Below are 17,993 nucleotides of genomic sequence, written 5' to 3' on the forward strand. Positions count from 1 at the left end.
GGGAAACGACTATTGAGACAACAATAGCTCACCTCACTCATAATGATCGTTCCTTCAATGGCCAATTTTAGATCACTCAGGCTACTGCGAAGTATTGAGATGACTTTTTGCATTCTGTCAATTTCTTGTCTGAGAAATATGTTCATTGAATTAAGATGTCCCATCTTCATCAAACGAGCTTTCACCTAACGCAAAGCATGCAACACAATGACAGAGAGTTTTAAAAAACCATCTGCCACTTCTTTTCCAATGACCTCTCCTTTCTCTATTCCTTTTCTTCCTCTGGATGTATCTCTACAAGCCCAAATGAACTCTAAAATATCTCTTGCAGCACCAAATTTGCCATTAAATTCCCCATTTTCTGGGCTTCAGAAACTACTGTTCAACTAAAATGATTTTTATTTCCTACTGATTGTACTTAGTTGATAATTGGAAATGTACTATGAAAAGCTGAAATAAACTTATACCATTTTTCCCTTTCAAATGATTAAGTACTAAGTGTCAATTAAATACCCTTTTGCAATCTAACCTTTATAAGAGCACAGTCTGGAATACCTTCTTTTCATAGTGCCTGCAGAATTGTTATCAGAAATGTCACAGACAGTTAATATAGCCCAAATCTTTACAGAGCAGTTACCAATAACTATGACTGGCTGCAGGTTCCTAAGGTCACTACTGCCCTGGCTAGGGTGACTAAGGAGAGTCTTTCCTAATCTAATCAATGAAAATATTTGACTTTGTGGGAGGGCCATCAAGCACCTGTTCCTTCTTGTATATAATTTATTGGCCATTTTGAAGAGATCAGTATAAAATCATCTGGTTGTGGGAACAATACAATATAACAATTATTTGGAAATAAGCCAGTATATATACACATTTCAATTTAGTGACATATGCCCGAGAAAAGATTGACTACGAATATTGGCAAGAACTCATAAAGAGATCTGAACTTTCTGCTGGCCACAGTTGAAGAGATGCCGGGATAGGAGGGGTAAGAATAGACACATGGAGTGGGAGAAAATTTGGAGTGAGGTACCAGTCCACACAATCACCAGAAAGCCAGTAAACTGTAGCATTCTCTGCTGGAGATGCCCACTACCTCTTCTTTTTTATTTTTTTATTTTTTGTGGTACGCGGGCCTCTCGCTGTTGTGGCCTCTCCCGCTGCGGAGCACAGGCTCCGGCCGCGCAGGCTCAGCGGCCATGGCTCACGGGCCCAGCCGCTCCGCGGCATGTGGGATCTTCCCGGACCCGGGCACCCACTGCCTCTTCTTGAGTCATGGAATATTAGAGACAGATGGGCTTCAGGCTCATCTGGACCATGCTCCTCATTTTACAGAACAGGTTTTCTGGCATGGTGCTGATGTTTCCTACTCAGCAACGAACACCTCTGCTTAACTGCAGCTGGGCAACTTCTAGTATGTGAGGGATGAGAGGGAAGCAGTGATGTAAAACTGAACACCTGGATGGGACTACCTGCGCAGGTAGAGCAAATGATCTTGAAATCCCAGTCAAACATGCCAGTGGAGGGCCCTAACTCAGTCTGCCATACCAACCTTCAGGTATTCACCTAAATTCCTGGTTCTAGAACTTACATTTTTGCAGGCTCCGCTGCCCTCTTCTCATCTTGAGCCCCTCAGCCTCCAGTGGCTAAAGAGCCTATATAGCATTCTCTTTAAATCAGGACTGCTTTGTGGAAATTCACACTTTAAGGAAAAGGGAAATTATGGAAATGCTTTTGCAACCGGCATTAGAAATTAAGCCCTGGTGTTGGCTACACTATCAAATCAATAGCCTGGGTAGCTTTTAGTGTGCTAACAGCCCCAAACAAATCCCCTTGCCCTACTTAGGTTTTTAAAAGAGTGGCTTCCCTTGCAATAGACACATGCTTAATGTGTCTTAAAACTTAGGCTCTAGAAAATCTAACTTTAGCACTGATTTTACTTGCTTATTGTTCCAGCCTAAAACTGTCTTTCTGTTAATAAGTGAAAGATCTGCTGTAGTCTTATTTAGAATTTTTGTTATGTTTCTGAAACCAGGTAGTCTTTTCTACATGAATGTTTTTAAGTCAATAGTATAATTACATTTCAGTTAACTAAATTCACTTTACAGCCACATTTTTCAAAACACATCTCTTCTGTAAAATAAAGGACACTAAAAAGTAAGTGATCCTGGAAGAGGAAGCTGTTTTAGATGTCTCTTGGTACAAACTCCCTCCCATCTAGCAATCCGTTTAGGGACATCCTTCACTCAGTGCCTGCTGGGATGTTGCCGGAACAGAGATCTTGGTGAAGTGGCCCCAACTAACCCTGAACAGCTCAAATTACCCCAAGGGTCTTGAAATCCTCTTCTGGTAATACCAACCTGCGGTCTAGTCATACAGAGTAAATTTTATCTCGCTTTCACATGCCGGTTTTTAAAATCTGTGAAGACAGGTATTATGCCTCATCTGTCTTCTGAAGATCATTTACAATGAACCACAGAAAGTATGTGCTTATAATACCTATCCATTTAAAAAATATTTTCTCCCCTGACTATAAACATCTCTATGTGAAGTCATTGATTTCGGTATCTTAGCCAAATCCTTGGTACCCATCTACACAACAGAAGCAAAAATTGTTTTAAGAAGCAAGAAAACGTTTTTTATTGTTGGGGGCACTCACTGCAGGCGGGAGGGCTGTAGCCCAGGTGGCCTCGGGGCTCCCAACTGATAAGTGCATTTCTCCCAGACTTGGGGATGCAGGACAGGGTAGACACAGGACCATAGTCATACCTGCATTAGGACATCAGCCTCTCACTTTTTGGTTGAAAGCTAAACTTGCCTCAGCCCAGCCTAAGGCTCAGGTGAAGCTCTAACCCAGGGCAGTGAGGGGTGGAAGCTGAGAACAGATGAGAGGAAGCCCTGGATGGCCAGAGGGCACGACCCTGTTTTTCTTGCGGGAAGAAGGATGGTGTATTACAGAACTTTCAGACCGTCCAGAAATTTTACCACAATTAAAGATTTATTTAGATGAGTTCTCAAAGTGCGGTCTGGGACCCCTGAAGGCCCCCAAGTTCCTTTTAGGCAGGTCCACAAAGTTGAATTTTTTTCATAGTAATACTACGACATTATTTGACTTTTTACTCTCCTTCTCTAGGGAGTGTACAGTGGAGTTTACCAGAGGCTACATGACCTGTAATACCACAACAGACTGGATGGAGAAGCAGATATGAGGATCCAGCTGTCTTCTATTAAACCAGACATTAAAGAGATTTGCAAAAATGTAAAACAATCCCACTTTTCTCTTTGAATGTTTTTGTTTTGGAAAATATATTTATTTTTAAAATATAAATGTTATGCTAACATGTGATGGGTTTATTAATGTTATTTCACAATAAATTAATAAATATTTTTGAAAATTTTTAGTTTACATTTCTAATATGTTAAATACCAGTAGTTATAATCCATATAAACAAGAGCTACTTGGGGTCCTCAATCATTTTGTAAAGGGGTCTTGAGATAAAAAAAAAATTTTGAGAAAAACTGATGTTGATTAACAAGCAAACATCTGGGAGGTTCAAGAAGTAGAAACTTATTGCCATCCAAACTGGGTAGTGAATTCATTTAAATGGCTTGCTTTCCTATTACCTGGCTGAGTGGATTGAGAGAATGAAAAGTATGTAGGGCAAGAGACAGAAAAAAGGGCTAAATTTAAATAATGGACAAAGCAGACTTGGGTAAGAGAGGTGGGGAGAGATTCCCAGTCCAGAGGATTAAGATATCTGGAGACCCAAAGACAGAGGAACCCAAAGATGGGGAAAGGGTACAGAAAAGGCAATTGAGAGAGAAAGTGGAGTAGAAAAGTGCAGATTGTAATTTTGCAAGATGCTTGAGCAAGGGTAAGAGAGAGAAGACCAAAAGGTAAAAAAGAAGAATTGAGCAGAGGGAGGAAGGGACTGACTGAAACATGCTGTCCCGGGACTGTGCTCAGCCTTGTGGAACCCAAAGACAGCCCTGTGCATCAGGCGGAAAGGGTATCTCACCTCATGTGGAATGTAATCAGGAGGCAGCTTGCTCAGCATATCTTCGGATAACCTATAAACGATGGCTTCCCGGGTCTCTCCCATGCCACCTCCACTCTCTTTGGGTTGAATGTTGGTAATTGTTTCAAGAACAGCAGAAGCAGTGTTACTCTGATACCTGACAAAAAGAACTGAACTGTTCAGAATGTGGCATGGAAACATATCTTCAGAGATAATTATCAACGTGAAAATTAAATTATGAATAACTTAAATCAAATCCAGCCAAAAAAGGGGGAAAAAGGAAAACTTTACCATCAACATACAGGAATGAAAAAACTAGAGTTCCATTCTACTTCCTCCTATTAGGACATCAAGAACATCTCAGAAATGAAAGCTCTCCATCTTCAGGGAAAGATTCCATGAAAGTCCTTAATAATCCAAAGCAGTGCTAGCCAATCTTGCTGTAGCTAACCTCACGCTGGACAAGAAGCCCACCTCCTTTTATTCTCCCCTACTTATGGACTGGCGCTAAGAATCTGCCATTATAGACAATTTGTTAGCTTGAAGAGCACTGCTCATATGTCTTCACTGAGTTATAAATTATTAAAATATCTTTGGTCTTTTCTGTTTTGTTTCTTACTTTCCCACTTGTTTTATGATTTCCAAAGTGTTCTATTGGCACCACTTATCTAAATGCAGCTACCCATCTTTAAAATTCACATATTCAATAAAGATTTACAATGCACCAGGCACTGAGCTAGGTGTTAGGATATGGTAGTGAAGAGCTCCCTGACTTTGTCCCTTTCTTTAGTGGAGGAGGGGGACATTAGTCAATACCACTGTAATAAGTGCTATGGAAAAGAAGAACAGGATGCTTCAAGATAGTATAGTCTCTCTTTCTCTCTCTCTCATTCTCACTCTCTAGCTCTTTTTTGTTTTGTTTTGTTTTGCGGTACGCGGGCCTCTCACTGCTGCGGCCTCTTCCGTTGCGGAGCACAGGCTCCGGATGCGCAGGCTCAGCGGCCATGGCTCACGGGCGCAGCCGCTCCGTGGCATGTGGGATCTTCCTGGACCGGGGCACGAACCCGTGTCCCCTGCATCGGCAGGCGGACTCTCAACCACTGCGCCACCAGGGAAGCCCTCTAGCTCTTGTTTTGAATTGACCAGATGCTCTGAGGAGCACGAACTTAGTTTTGTTCCCAAAGTTGCTCGGTCGACCAGCAGTCTGAACACACAGATATGCGGTGCGTGTGTGCACATGTGGGGGTTTACTCTAGAAGATCAGGGAGGTTCTCTCTTAAAATGTCATATGTAAGCTGAGACCTGAAGAATAAGCAGGTCATCCAGGCAAAACAGAGTGGAAGTGGGAGGCAAGAGAGGACATTCAAATAAGAGGTAAGGCTTGGAGGCGAGAAGGACTTCACTGCATTTGAGTAACAGAGACAAGGCCAGCAATGCTGGAGCCAGAGAGTTAGAAGCAGAGATGAGGATGGAGATAAGGTCAGGGCCAGACCATGCAGGGTCATGTGGGCTGCTTTAGGCAACCACAGAAGACTTCCCAAGCAGGGGTGCAGCATGACCAGATTTAAATTTTTCTGTCTTTCTTGAACTCGTAATTTACCATCTATAAACATTTCACAGTTAAACTGTTTTGAGTTATTGTTCTGTTTTGTTTGTAAATTTTGTCTCCTGTTCAGATGTAAACCACATTTACATCTCCTTTCGTAGACGTTAGAGGCAAATTTAAAAGGAATCCAACAAATGCTTGAGATTAGTGATTTGTTTTTCTGTTTTATTTCCTTGGACATAAAATAAACCTTGGTAATATGGCTATATGTATAAAAATTTTAATGTGCTTGCCTTTTAATCTAGCAATTTTACACCTAAGAATTCATTCTAAAGAGAGAATCAGACATTTTAATTTCTGACAGTACAGTGCAATTGTTACCCTGAACAACTCTCCTGAAAACAGCTAAAAATGCTGGATAAGATGTGAAAAACATTACTGAACTGGCAAGAAACTAAGAAATCCAGAGGGTCAAACAAAATATAGAATGAAAACTGGAATCCAGAAACATAAGCCAGATTTTACCAAGGGGGCATCAACTAAGCCCTGGTGTTCTTGCGCATCTGTTGGGATGGTACAATGAGAGAATAGGTAACCCATATGCCCAAGGAAGAAAGTCTAATAGGAAACTCCTACATAAATCTGGGACTTCATAGGGCTAATCACTTAGTATCAAAGTCAACTAGAAATAACCCACCTGTCAGAAGGGGATGGTAGGTAAATTGTTCTACCTAGCTTGGTGGGAAAAAAAAAAAACAACTTTCCTAAGAATTCTTAATTTGTGACATTAATTAGCATTCATTCATTTACTTGTGTGATTTGAAAAACCTCAAGCTAAAGATTTATTTTCAGGTGGTCCCAGGAAGACACAGGTGGCATCTGGCGGATGTGAACATAAATCTTTCCTGGAACAATATGCCTTCGACCCAAGTCTCAAAGAATCCAACAGTTAATTTCCAATAAACATGAGCTCACAGTCAGGAGTTAAAAAACTCATAGAGAAACAGGCACTGTGAGCAAGAGCCAACTAAACAAAAGGAAGCAGAACCAGACCTGCAAAGATCTCTGATAGTGAATTTTCAGGTGCACATTATGTTTTTACTATATTGAAGAATAAAAAGGTGATTGAAAATATAAGTATGAAACAGAAACTATAAACATGAATAGCATATTTGAAAAAGAGCCAGATAGAACTCATGAAAATTACAAAAATTAAAACCTGCATTAGTTTTTTTTTATTGATGCTGTAACAAATTACCACAAAATAAGTGGCTTAAAACAACATAAATGTGGGACTTCCCTGGTGGCGCAGCAGTTAAGAATCCGCCTGCCAATGCAGGGGACACAGGTTTGATCCCTGATCCGAGAAGGATCCTACAAGCCGTGGAGCAACTAAGCCCCTGCGCCACAACTACTGAAGCCCGTGCGCTCTAGAGCCCGTGTGCTGCAACTACGGAAGTCTGTGCGCCTAGACCCAGTGCTCCGTACAAGAGAAGCCACCACAATGAGAAGCCCGCAAACTGAAACAAAGAGTAGCCCCCGCTCGGCGCAACTAGAGAAAGCCTGCGCGCAGCAACGAAGACCCAATGCAGCAAAAAAACAAACAAAAAACACACATAAAGGTATTATTTCACTGTTCTGCAGTTAATAAGTCTGATATCGGTCTCACTGGGCTAAAATTAAGGTGAGCAGGCTGGGTTCCTTTCTGTAGGCTGTTGGGAAAGACCCATTTCCTTGCTCATTTGAGTTGTTGACAGAATTCACTTTCTTGCAGTTGTAGGACCATGGTCCCCAATTCCTTGCTGGCTGTCAGGTAAGGACCCTTCCTAGATTCTAGGGTCCATCTGCATTCCTTGGTTCATGGTCCCCTTCCTATATTTTAAAAGCCATCAATGGCAGGTCAAGCCCCTCTCTTTGAATCTTTCCTCCTTGTACCATTTCATCTCTCTGACCCACCCTTCTGCCTCCTTCTTCCACTAAGAGCTCATGTGATTAAATTGGGCCCACTTGGATAATCTAGGATAACATCCCCATCTCAAGGTCCTTAACCTTAATAATATCTATAAAGTCCTATTTGTCACATAAGGTAACATATTTGCAGGTTCTGAGGTTAGGATGTGGACATCTTTGGGGGAGGTGTCTACCTAATAACAGTTAGTGATAGCTTAAACAGCAGATTAGATATAGCCAAGGAAATAATTAGAAAACTGGAAAATAGATCTGAAGACCTCATCTAGAATGCTGCAGAAGGGAAAATAAATGGGAAATATAAAGAAGAGGTTAAGAGGCATGTAGGCTAAAGTGGTAAGCTCTAACATACATCTCAAAAAAGTTTCAGAAAAATAGAAAAGGGAGAATAAAAAAGAGATAATAACTGATGAAATAATGGCTGAGAAGTGATGAAAGACTAGAATCCTCAAGTTCAGGAAACTCAATGCATCCTAAACAGGAAAAGCAAACAAATAAGTAAATAGAAATCCATATGTAGACATATCACCATGAAAATGTTTAACATCAAAAACAAAGACATGGGGCTTCCCTGGTGGCGCAGTGGTTGAGAGTCTGCCTGCCGATGCAGGGGACATGGGTTCATGCCCTGGTCTGGGAGGATCCTGCGTGCTGCGGAGTGGCTGGGCCTGTGAGCCATGGCCGCTGAGCCTACGCGTCCGGAGCCTGTGCTCCGCAACAGGAGAGGCCACAACGGTGAGAGGTCTGCGTACCACAAAAAAAAAAAAAAAAAAAAGGTCCCCTTCTGCCTTTTCTTATAGCATATGGAATGAGAGTATTACACCTCTCTTTTTTTTTTTTTTTACATCTTTATTGGAGTATAATTGCTTTAAAATGGTGTGTTAGTTTCTGCTTTATAACAAAGTGAATCAGTTATACATATACATATGTTCCCATATCTCTTCCCTCTTGCATCTCCCTCCCTCCCACCCTCCCTATCCCACCCCTCTAGGTGGTCACAAACCAACTAGCTGATCTCCCTGTGCTATGCGGCTACTTCCCACTAGCTTTCTATTTTACATTTGGTAGTGTATATGTGTCCATGCCACTCTCTCACTTTGTCACAGCTTACCCTTCCCTCTCCCCACATCCTCAAGTCCATTCTCTAGTAGGTCTGTGTCTTTATTCCTGTCTTATCCCTAGGTTCTTCATGACATTTTTTTTTCTTAAATTCCATATATATGTGTTAGCATATGGTGTTTGTCTTTCTCTTTATGACTTACTTCACTCTGTATGACAGACTCCAGGTCCATCCACCTCATTACAAATAGCTCAATTTCGTTTCTTTTCATGGCTGAGTAATATTCCATTGTATATATGTGCCACATCTTCTTTATCCATTCATCCGATGATGGACACTTAGGTTGCCTCCATGTCCTGGCTATTGTAAATAGAGCTGCAATAAACATTTTGGTACATGACTCTTTTTGAATTATGGTTTTCTCAGGGTATATGCCCAGTAGTGGGGTTGCTGGGTCATATGGTAGTTCTATTTGTAGTTTTTTAAGGAACCTCCATACTGTTCTCCATAGTGGCTGAACCAATTCACATTCCCACCAGAAGTGCAAGAGTGTTCCCTTTTCTCCACACCCTCTCCAGAATTTATTGTTGCTAGATTTTTTGATGATGGCCATTCTGACTGGTGTGAGATGATATCTCATTGTAGTTTTGATTTGCATTTCTCTAATGATTAATGATGTTGCGCATTCTTTCATGTGTTTGTTGACAGTCTGTATAACTTCTTTGGAGAAATGTCTATTTAGGTCTTCTGCCCATTTTTGGATTGGGTTCTTTGTTTTTTAGTTATTGAGCTGCATGAGCTGCTTGTAAATTTTGGAGATTAATCCTTTGTCAGTTGCTTCATTTGAAAATATTTTCTCCCATACTGAGGGTTGTCTTTTTTCTTGTTTATGGTTTCCTTTGCTGTGCAAAAGCTTTTAAGTTTCATTAGGTCCCATTTGTTTATTTTTGTTTTTATTTCCATTTCTCTAGGAGGTGGGTCAAAAAAGATGTTGCTGTGATTTTTGTTATAGAGTGTTCTGCCTATGTTTTCCTCTAAGAGTTTGATAGTTTCTGGCCTTACATTTAGGTCTTTAGTCCATTTTGAGCTTATTTTTGTGTATGGTGTTAGGGAGTGATCTAATCTCATACTTTTACATGTACCTGTCCAGTTTTCCCAGCACCACTTATTGAAGAGGCTGTCCTTTCTCCACTGTACATTCTTGTCTTCTTTATCAAAGATAAGGTGACCATATGTGCGTGGGTTTATCTCTGGGCTTTCTATGCTGTTCCATTGATCTGTATTTCTGTTTTTGTGCCAGTACCATACTGTCTTGATTACTGTACCTTTGTAGTATAGTCTGAAGTCAGGGAGCCAGAATCCTCCAGCTCCATTATTCGTTCTCAAGATTGCTTTGGCTATTCGGGGTCTTTTGTGTTTCCATACAAATTGTGAAATTTTTTGTTCTAGTTCTGTGAAAAATGCCAGTGGTAGTTTGATAGGGATTGCATTGAATCTGTAGATTGCTTTGGGTAGTAGAGTCATTTTCACAATGTTGATTCTTCCATTCCAAGTACATGGTATATCTCTCCATCTATTTGTATCATCTTTAATTTCTTTCATCAGTGTCTTATAATTTTCTGCATACAGATCTTTTGTTTCCTTAGGTAGGTTTATTCCTAGATATTTTATTCTTTTTGTTGCAATGGTAAATGGGAGTGTTTTCTTGATTTCACTTTCAGATTATTCATCATTAGTGTATAGGAATAACAGAGATTTGTGTGCATTAATTTTGTATCCTACTACTTTACCAAATTCATTGATTAACTCTAGTAGTTTTCTGGTAGCATCTTTAGGATTCTCTATGTATAGTATCATGTCATCTGCAAACAGTGACAGCTTTACTTCTGCTTTTCCGATTTGGATTCCTTTTATTTCCTTTTCTTCTCTGATTACTGTGGCTAAAACTTCCAAAACTATGTTGAATAATAGTGGTGAGAGTGGGCAACCTTGTCTTTTCCCTGATCTTAGTGGAAATGCTTTCAGTTTTTCACCACTGAGGACAATGTTGGCTGTGGGTTTGTCATATATGGCCTTTATTATGTTGAGGAAAGTTCCCTCTATGCCTACTTTCTGCAGGGTTTTTATCATAAATGGGTGTTGAATTTTGTCGAAAGCTTTCTCTGCATCTATTGAGATGACTATATGGTTTTTCTCCTTCAATTTGTTAATATGGTGTATCGCACTGATTGATTTGCGTATATTGAAGAATCCTTGCATTTCTGGAATAAACCCCACTTGATCATGGTGTATGATTCTTTTAATGTGATGTTGGATTCTGATTGCTAGTATTTTGTTGAGGATTTTTGCATCTATGTTCATCAGTGATATTGGCCTGTAGTTTTCTTTCTTTGTGACATCCTTGTCCGGTTTTGGTATCAGGGTGATGGTGGCCTTGTAGAATGAGTTTGGGAGTGTTCCTCCCTCTGCTATATTCTGGAAGAGTTTGAGAAAGATAGGTGTTAGCTCTTCTCTAAATGTTTGATAGAATTCGCCTGTGAAGCCATCTGGTCCTGGGCTTTTGTTTGTTGGAATTTTTTTTTTTTTTTTTTGCGGCATGCGGGCCTCTCACTGTTGTGGCTTCTCCCGTTGCAGAGCACAGGCTCCGGACGCGCAGGTCCAGTGGCCACAGCTCACGGGCCCAGCCGCTCAGCGGCATGTGGGATCTTCCCAGACTGGGGCACAAACCCATGTCCCCCGCATCGGCAGGCGGACTCTCAACCACTGCGCCGCCAGGGAAACCCTGGAATATTTTTAATCACAGTTTCAATTTCAGTGCTTGTGATTGGTCTGTTCATATTTTCTATTTCTTCCTGATTCAGTCTTGGCAGGTTGTGCATTTCTAAGAATTTGTCCATTTCTTCCAGGTTGTCCATTTTATTGGCATAGAGCTGCTTGTAGTAATCGCTCATGATCTTTTGTATTTCTTCAGTGTCAGTTGTTACTTCTCCTTTTTCATTTCTAATTCTATTGATTTGAGTCTTCTCCCTTTTTTTTCTTGATGAGTCTGGCTAATGGTTTATCAATTTTGTTTATCTTCTCAAAGAACCAGCTTTTAGTTTTATTGATCTCTGCTATCGTTTCCTTCATTTCTTTTTCATTTATTTCTTATCTGATCCTTATGATTTCTTTCCTTCTGCTAACTTTGAGGATTTTTTTGTTCTTCTTTCTCTAATTGCTTTAGGTACAAGGTTAGGTTGTTTATTCGAGATGTTTCCTGTTTCTTAAGGTAGGATTGTATTGCTATAAACTTCCCTCTTAGAACTGCTTTTGCTGCATCCCATAGGTTTTGGGTCGTCATGTCTCCATTGTCATTTGTTTCTAGGTACCTTCTGATTTCCTCTTTGATTTCTTCAGTGATCACTTCGTTATTAAGTACTGTATTGTTCAGCCTCCATGTGTTTGTATTTTTTACAGATCTTTTCCTGTAGTTGATATCTAGTCTCATAGCATTGTGGTCAGAAAAGATACTTGATACAATTTCAATTTTCTTAAATTTACCAAGGCTTGATTTGTGACCCAAGATATGATCTATCCTGGAGAATGTTCCATGAGCACCTGAGAAAAATGTGTATTCTGTTGTTTTTGGATGGAATGTCCTATAAATATCAATTAAGTCCATCTTGTTTAATGTACCATTTAAAGCTTGGGTTTCCTTATTTATTTTCATTTTGGATGATCTGTCCATTGGTGAAAGTGGGGTGTTAAAGTCCCCTACTATGAATGTGTTACTGTCGATTTCCCCTTTTATGGCTGTTAGTATTTGCCTTATGTATTGAGGTGCTCCTATGTTGGGTGCATAAATATTTAAATTGTTATATCTTCTTCTTGGATCGATTCCTTGATCATTATGTAGTGTCCTTCTTTGTCTCTTCTAATAGTCCTTATTTTAAAGTCTATTTTGTCTGATATGAGAATTGCTACTCCAGCTTTCTTTTGGTTTCCATTTGCATGGAATATCTTTTTCCATCCCCTCACTTTCAGTCTGTATGTGTCTCTAGGTCTGAAGTGTGTCTCTTGTAGACAGCATATATATGGGTCTTGTTTTTGTAATCATTCAGCCAGTCTGCGTCTTTTGGTGAGAGCATTTAATCCATTTACATTTAAGGTAATTATCGATATGTATGTTCCTATTCCCATTTTCTTAATTGTTTTGGGTTTGTTATTATAGGTCTTTTCCTTCTCTTGTATTTCTTGCCTAGAGAAGATCCTTTAGCATTTGTTGTAAAGCTGGTTTGGTGGTGCTGAACTCTCTCAGCTTTTGCTTGTCTGTAAAGGTTTTAATTTCTCCATCAAATCTGAATGAGATCCTTGCTGGGTAGAGTAATCTTCGTTGTAGGTTTTTCCCTTTCATCATTTTAAATATGTCCTGCCACTCCCTTCTGGCTTGCAGAGTTTCTGCTGAAAGATCAGCTGTTAACCTTATGGGGATTCCCTTGTATGTTATTTGTTGTTTTTCCCTTGCTGCTTTTAATATTTTTTCTTTGTATTTAATTTTTGATAGTTTGATTAATATGTGTCTTGGTGTGTTTCTCCTTGGATTTATCCTGTATGGGACTCTCTGTGCTTCCTGGACTTGATTGACTATTTCCTTTCCCATATAAGGGAAGTTTTCCACTATAATCTCTTCAAATATTTTCTCAGTCCCTTTCTTTTTCTCTTCTTCTTCTGGGACCCCTATAATTCGAATGTTGGTGTGTTTAATGTTGTCCCAGAGGTCTCTGAGACTGTCCTCAATTCCTTTCATTCTTTTTTCTTTATTCTGCTCTGCATTAGTTATTCCCACTGTTTTACCTTCCAGGTCGCTTATCCTTTCTTCTTCCTCAGTTATTCTGCTATTGATTTCTTCTAGAGAATTTTTAATTTCATTTATTCTGTTTTTCACCATTGTTTGTTATCTCTGTAGTTCTTCTAGGTCCTTGTTAATCCTTTCTTGTATTTCCTCCATTCTATTTCCAAGATTTTGGATCATCTTTAGTATCATTACTCTGAATTCTTTTTCAGGTAGACTACCTATTTCCTCTTCATTTGTTTGGTCTGGTGGGTTTTTATCTTGCTCCTTCATCTGCTGTGTATTTCTCTGTCTTCTCATTTTGCTTAACTTACTTTGTTTGGGTCTCCTTTTCCCAGGCTGCAGGTTCGTAGTTCCTGTTGTTTTTGGTGTCTGCCCCCAATGGGTAAGGTTGGTTCAGTGGGTTGTGTGGGTTTCCTGGTGGAGGGGACTGGTGTCTGTGTTCTGGTGGATGATGCTGGATCTTTCTTTCTGGTGGGCAGGACTGTATCTGGTGGTGTGTTTTGTGATGTCTGTGAACTTATTATGATTTTAGGCAGCCTCTCTGTTAATGGGTGGGGGTGTGTTCCTGTTTTGCTAGTTGTTTGACATGGGGTGTCCAGCACTGGAGCTTGCTGGTCATTGAGTGGAGATGGGTCTTAGCATTGAGATGGGCATCTCTGGGAGAGCTCTTGCTGACTGATATTATGAGGGGTTGGGAGGCCTCTGGTGGACCACCAATGTCCTGAACTCGGCTCTCCCACCTCAGAGGCTCAGGCCTGACACCTGGCCAGAGCACCAAGACCCTGTCAGCCACACAGCTTGGCCTTCTAAAAATGCATCAAATGTCCACTGCATAGAAGTATGATTTTCTCCTGTTGTAATTCACTCAGGAAAGTTTCTAGAGATCCAGTGGTGTGGGCATGTCAAGCTCTCCCTTTTACAGCCATGAATAAGTTGCTGTATCTGGTCCTCCCTTTCCAGTCCTTGCAGACTGGCTCTATTAGGTCACCTTCTGACGCTCAGCAAGGCTGCTTACCGCTGCAGTCAGCAGCTCATTTCCCACCTTCTCCTCTGCAGTTAGGATGCCTGGCACCTCACAGGGCAAAGCCTGCAGCCGTCCTTGTTTGCTGCATCATGGAACTGAAACACTAGCTCTTCTCCGTTCTCAAGCCAGCTGAGTTCCCAACCTGAGATGCTTCTGTCTTCAGCATTTTTATCAACTGATTGGCAGGTCGAATCATTTTTACTGATTGATTGGCATCAGGATTCAAACCTGCATGTCCAGACAACCACATCCTCTCCAAAAGTCATAGCTAAGGCAACTGCAACTGCCACCAGGCTTTACATGCTGGATTTTGGGTCGGATATGGTGATTATGAGGGTCCTGTGTCAGAGCAGTAAATGTTTGTAACCCAACCAGAGTTGGGGTATTAACTCCACATGACCTTTAAACATATGAATTATACAATAAGGGCAATAAGATAAAAGGTGATTTTTAACAAATGAAAATTGATTTTGTGTAATTTTACATATAATTTTAATTTCTAAATTAATTTGTGGTGAGTAGCCTCTATTCAGATGTTGTGGTTTTAGAGTATCCCAAAAGACATTTATTTTAAAAGATGAAGATATCAAGCACATACACAGTTGAACACATGAATAGAAAGCAAAATATTCTGGTAAAATGGCACCAAAGGCACTTGAACCCATTCCTAAATTTTGAAGTATGGTGTTATCCCAGTTTTAAAAAGTCATACGAAGTACAAGAAAAATGCAAATAACTCTAAGCGGGGAAAATCCTATGAAAATAGCTGATGGGACAACAAAATGAAGTTATCAAAGGTGAAGGATCCACATGCTGTTATATGCATTTTTCAGAAATCTAATTTCTATGTGATTCATAATATTCCATGATCTCATTGTAGCTTTAGATACAGTGAAGATAGAATATATGGGTGAATTGCTGTATTAGACAAGATGTAGGTGTCACTGTCATTGACATCTTACTAAGTATCATGAAATACAACATTAAATCTCTGACTTTATCATGAACTCCAAGTACCCACATTTCCATTGACTCCTAGGGCTCTCTGTTTCCTAAGTCAAACAAACCCCAAGCCTAACTCATTGTTTTAATTCTCTCTTCCCCTTCATCTGAACTGTTTCTTGCCCCGTCTCCTTTAACAATGTCTTCGCCGAACTGCCCAGCTGCCCAGCTTACGAATTCAGAGATAGCTTCCTCCTGATGTCATATTCCCAGCGCTTCTTGGTTTCCAAGTCCTACTTCCAAATCATTTCTAGCATCCATCTAGAAAATTTCAGCATCTTCATCCCACTGCCTTCAGAACTGCCCCAAACTCTTTCCCATGACACCCAAAATCTTCAAAAGCCAATCCCTGCATTTGCATCAGCCTCGAGGTCAGGTGACACCTCTCTTCAAGCCCCTCCCCTCACCATGCTCTAGGCACATTGGACTCGGTTCTCCACACACATCATACACTTTTACATCCTCATACCCTTCCTTGGATTGTCCCTTTGTCTTTTTTTCTCACTGAGCTTAATTGTTTTATTTATTTTTAATTGTACATATTGCAGGTGTACAACTTGATGATTTGATATACGTACACATCCTTCCTGCTCATTATCTTCCTCTGTCCTTGCACTCTGTCCTTCTTGCTGCTGTTCCCCCCACCCCCATACTGCAGTCACTTCCTCCCCACCCCTTCTCTAGGCTGAGAACTCCAGCACATCCTTTAAGGTATGACTGTCTCACTAGCTTACTTTGATCCCTAAGCTGGAATTTATTACTCCTTTGCCTTTGCTCTCACAGCAGAGTGTATAATCCCTCCTGATTTTAGAGTTTACCATATCGAATTGCACAACTATCTGTCACTCATCTATCTTCCCTAATAGACAATGAGCTCCAAGGGTAAGGACTGCCTCTTCCTGATATTTGTATCCCCAAGCTGGCTAGAGAGTATGTTCTCAATAAATATTTGTTTATTGAATTGAGGCCAGCTGGCTTGGATTTTTTTGGATTTTTTTTTTTTTTTTTTGGTGGTACGTGGGCCTCTCACTGTGGTGGTGTCTCCCGTTGCGGAGCAGAGGCTCCGGACGCTCCGGATGCGCAGGCTCAGCGGCCATGGCTCACGGGCCCAGCCGCTCCGCGGCACGTGGGATCCTCCCGGACCGGGGCACGAACCCGCGTCCCCTGCATCGGCAGGCGGACTCTCAACCACTGCGCCACCAGGGAAGCCCGGCTTGGATTTTATTAAACCTCAAATATAAAGGAGAGCAATTCTCCAATATTTAAAGGGCATGAAAATTTAATTATTTGTTCCTTCTTATGGTAAAAGTATAGTATATTATCATTCCTATCCATTTCCTGGCACCTTTCCATATACAAAGGGAAATATATATGTATACTCCTCAAAACACAGGCGAATCAGATAGATATAATTTAAATATGATTATATTTAAACACAGATCTTTAAAGTTTAAAGAGAAGAAAACGGCAGTAAATTCCCATTCATACTAAGAAAATCCTAGCTCATTCTTTATACCTGTTCTAGCTACAAATAAAAAAGGGGAAAGACCCCATATCTGGGATTCTCAGGAGCTCTCTCGGCTCACCTCCATCTTGAATCCTTTCTGGAAACACGCTCTGCACCAGTGACTGGGTGCCAACAGCACACGCCAGCATGGAAGCGACATGCTTGTTCTTGGCTGGCACTGATCACATTCACCAGCACTTTGGGGAGGGGTTGATGGATATGCTGCTGCTAGATTTCACCTAAGAAATCATTTTCATGAGGGTGATTTTATTTTTTATGAGGTGATCTGAAAACAGTCCTCAAGCTATGGATGGGGGCACAAAGCCCTGAAAAGCTGACCCATTTTGCATAAGAACTGGACAAGCTCTCCAGATCGTTGTTCCACCACATATTTTATTAGGCACAGAATGCCAGGGCTGTACAGCTTACCTTTCTTTTTTCCACAAGGTGGTTTTCTGTTTGCAAAGATAGGAAAGGCAGAAGCCTAGTTAGCTAGCTATAATGGAGAATTGTGAGTATCTCTATGTGCCTCAAAGTCCAAGGGCTTTCAAGAAAACAGTCCCCATAGACACTCTGAGATGAGGAACAGGAACTATAATACTCCATGAGCTTTGGTCCCGGGATACTTCTAGAAGAAAATCTCTCTTTGGGGTAAATATGGGAAGTGGCTCATATTGGACCTGCAGCTTTGTGGTTTGGGGGAGATGTCTAAGTCATCTCTGTTGGGTGGGATAGTTGGGGTCAAGAATAATAAAATGGAGCTTCCCTAATGGCGCAGTGGTTGAGAGTCCGCCTGCCGATGCAGGGGACACGGGTTCGTGCCCCGGTCCGGGAAGATCCCACCTGCCGCGAAGCGGCTGGGCCCGTGAGCCATGGCTGCTGAGCCCGCACGTCCGAAGCCTGTGCTCCACAACGGGAGAGGCCACAACAGTGAGAGGCCCGCGTACCGCAAAAAAAAAAAAAAAAAAAAAAAAAAAAAAAAAAAAGAATAAAATGCAAACTAACTAAAAAACAGAACGGTGTATAAAAT

The 17,993-nt window shown here is 40.9% G+C and overlaps 1 protein-coding gene across 22 annotated transcripts in view; it reads right to left on the reverse strand.

The window, feature by feature from the left end:
* DNAH8 (dynein axonemal heavy chain 8) overlaps window positions 1–17,993 on the reverse strand; it is a 327,555-nt gene that overhangs the window by 15,102 nt on the left and 294,460 nt on the right. For all 22 annotated transcript variants that reach the window (XM_067753082.1, XM_067753094.1, XM_067753083.1 and 19 more), the window contains 2 exons: window positions 4,023–4,179; window positions 33–185 (listed from right to left, as the gene is read on the reverse strand). In XM_067753082.1, coding sequence (XP_067609183.1) covers window positions 33–185; window positions 4,023–4,179 — 310 coding nt within the window. The remainder of the gene's footprint in view (window positions 1–32; window positions 186–4,022; window positions 4,180–17,993) is intronic.

This window comes from Pseudorca crassidens, chromosome 10 (assembly GCF_039906515.1).
Source record: "Pseudorca crassidens isolate mPseCra1 chromosome 10, mPseCra1.hap1, whole genome shotgun sequence".
Lineage (NCBI taxonomy): Eukaryota > Metazoa > Chordata > Mammalia > Artiodactyla > Delphinidae > Pseudorca > Pseudorca crassidens.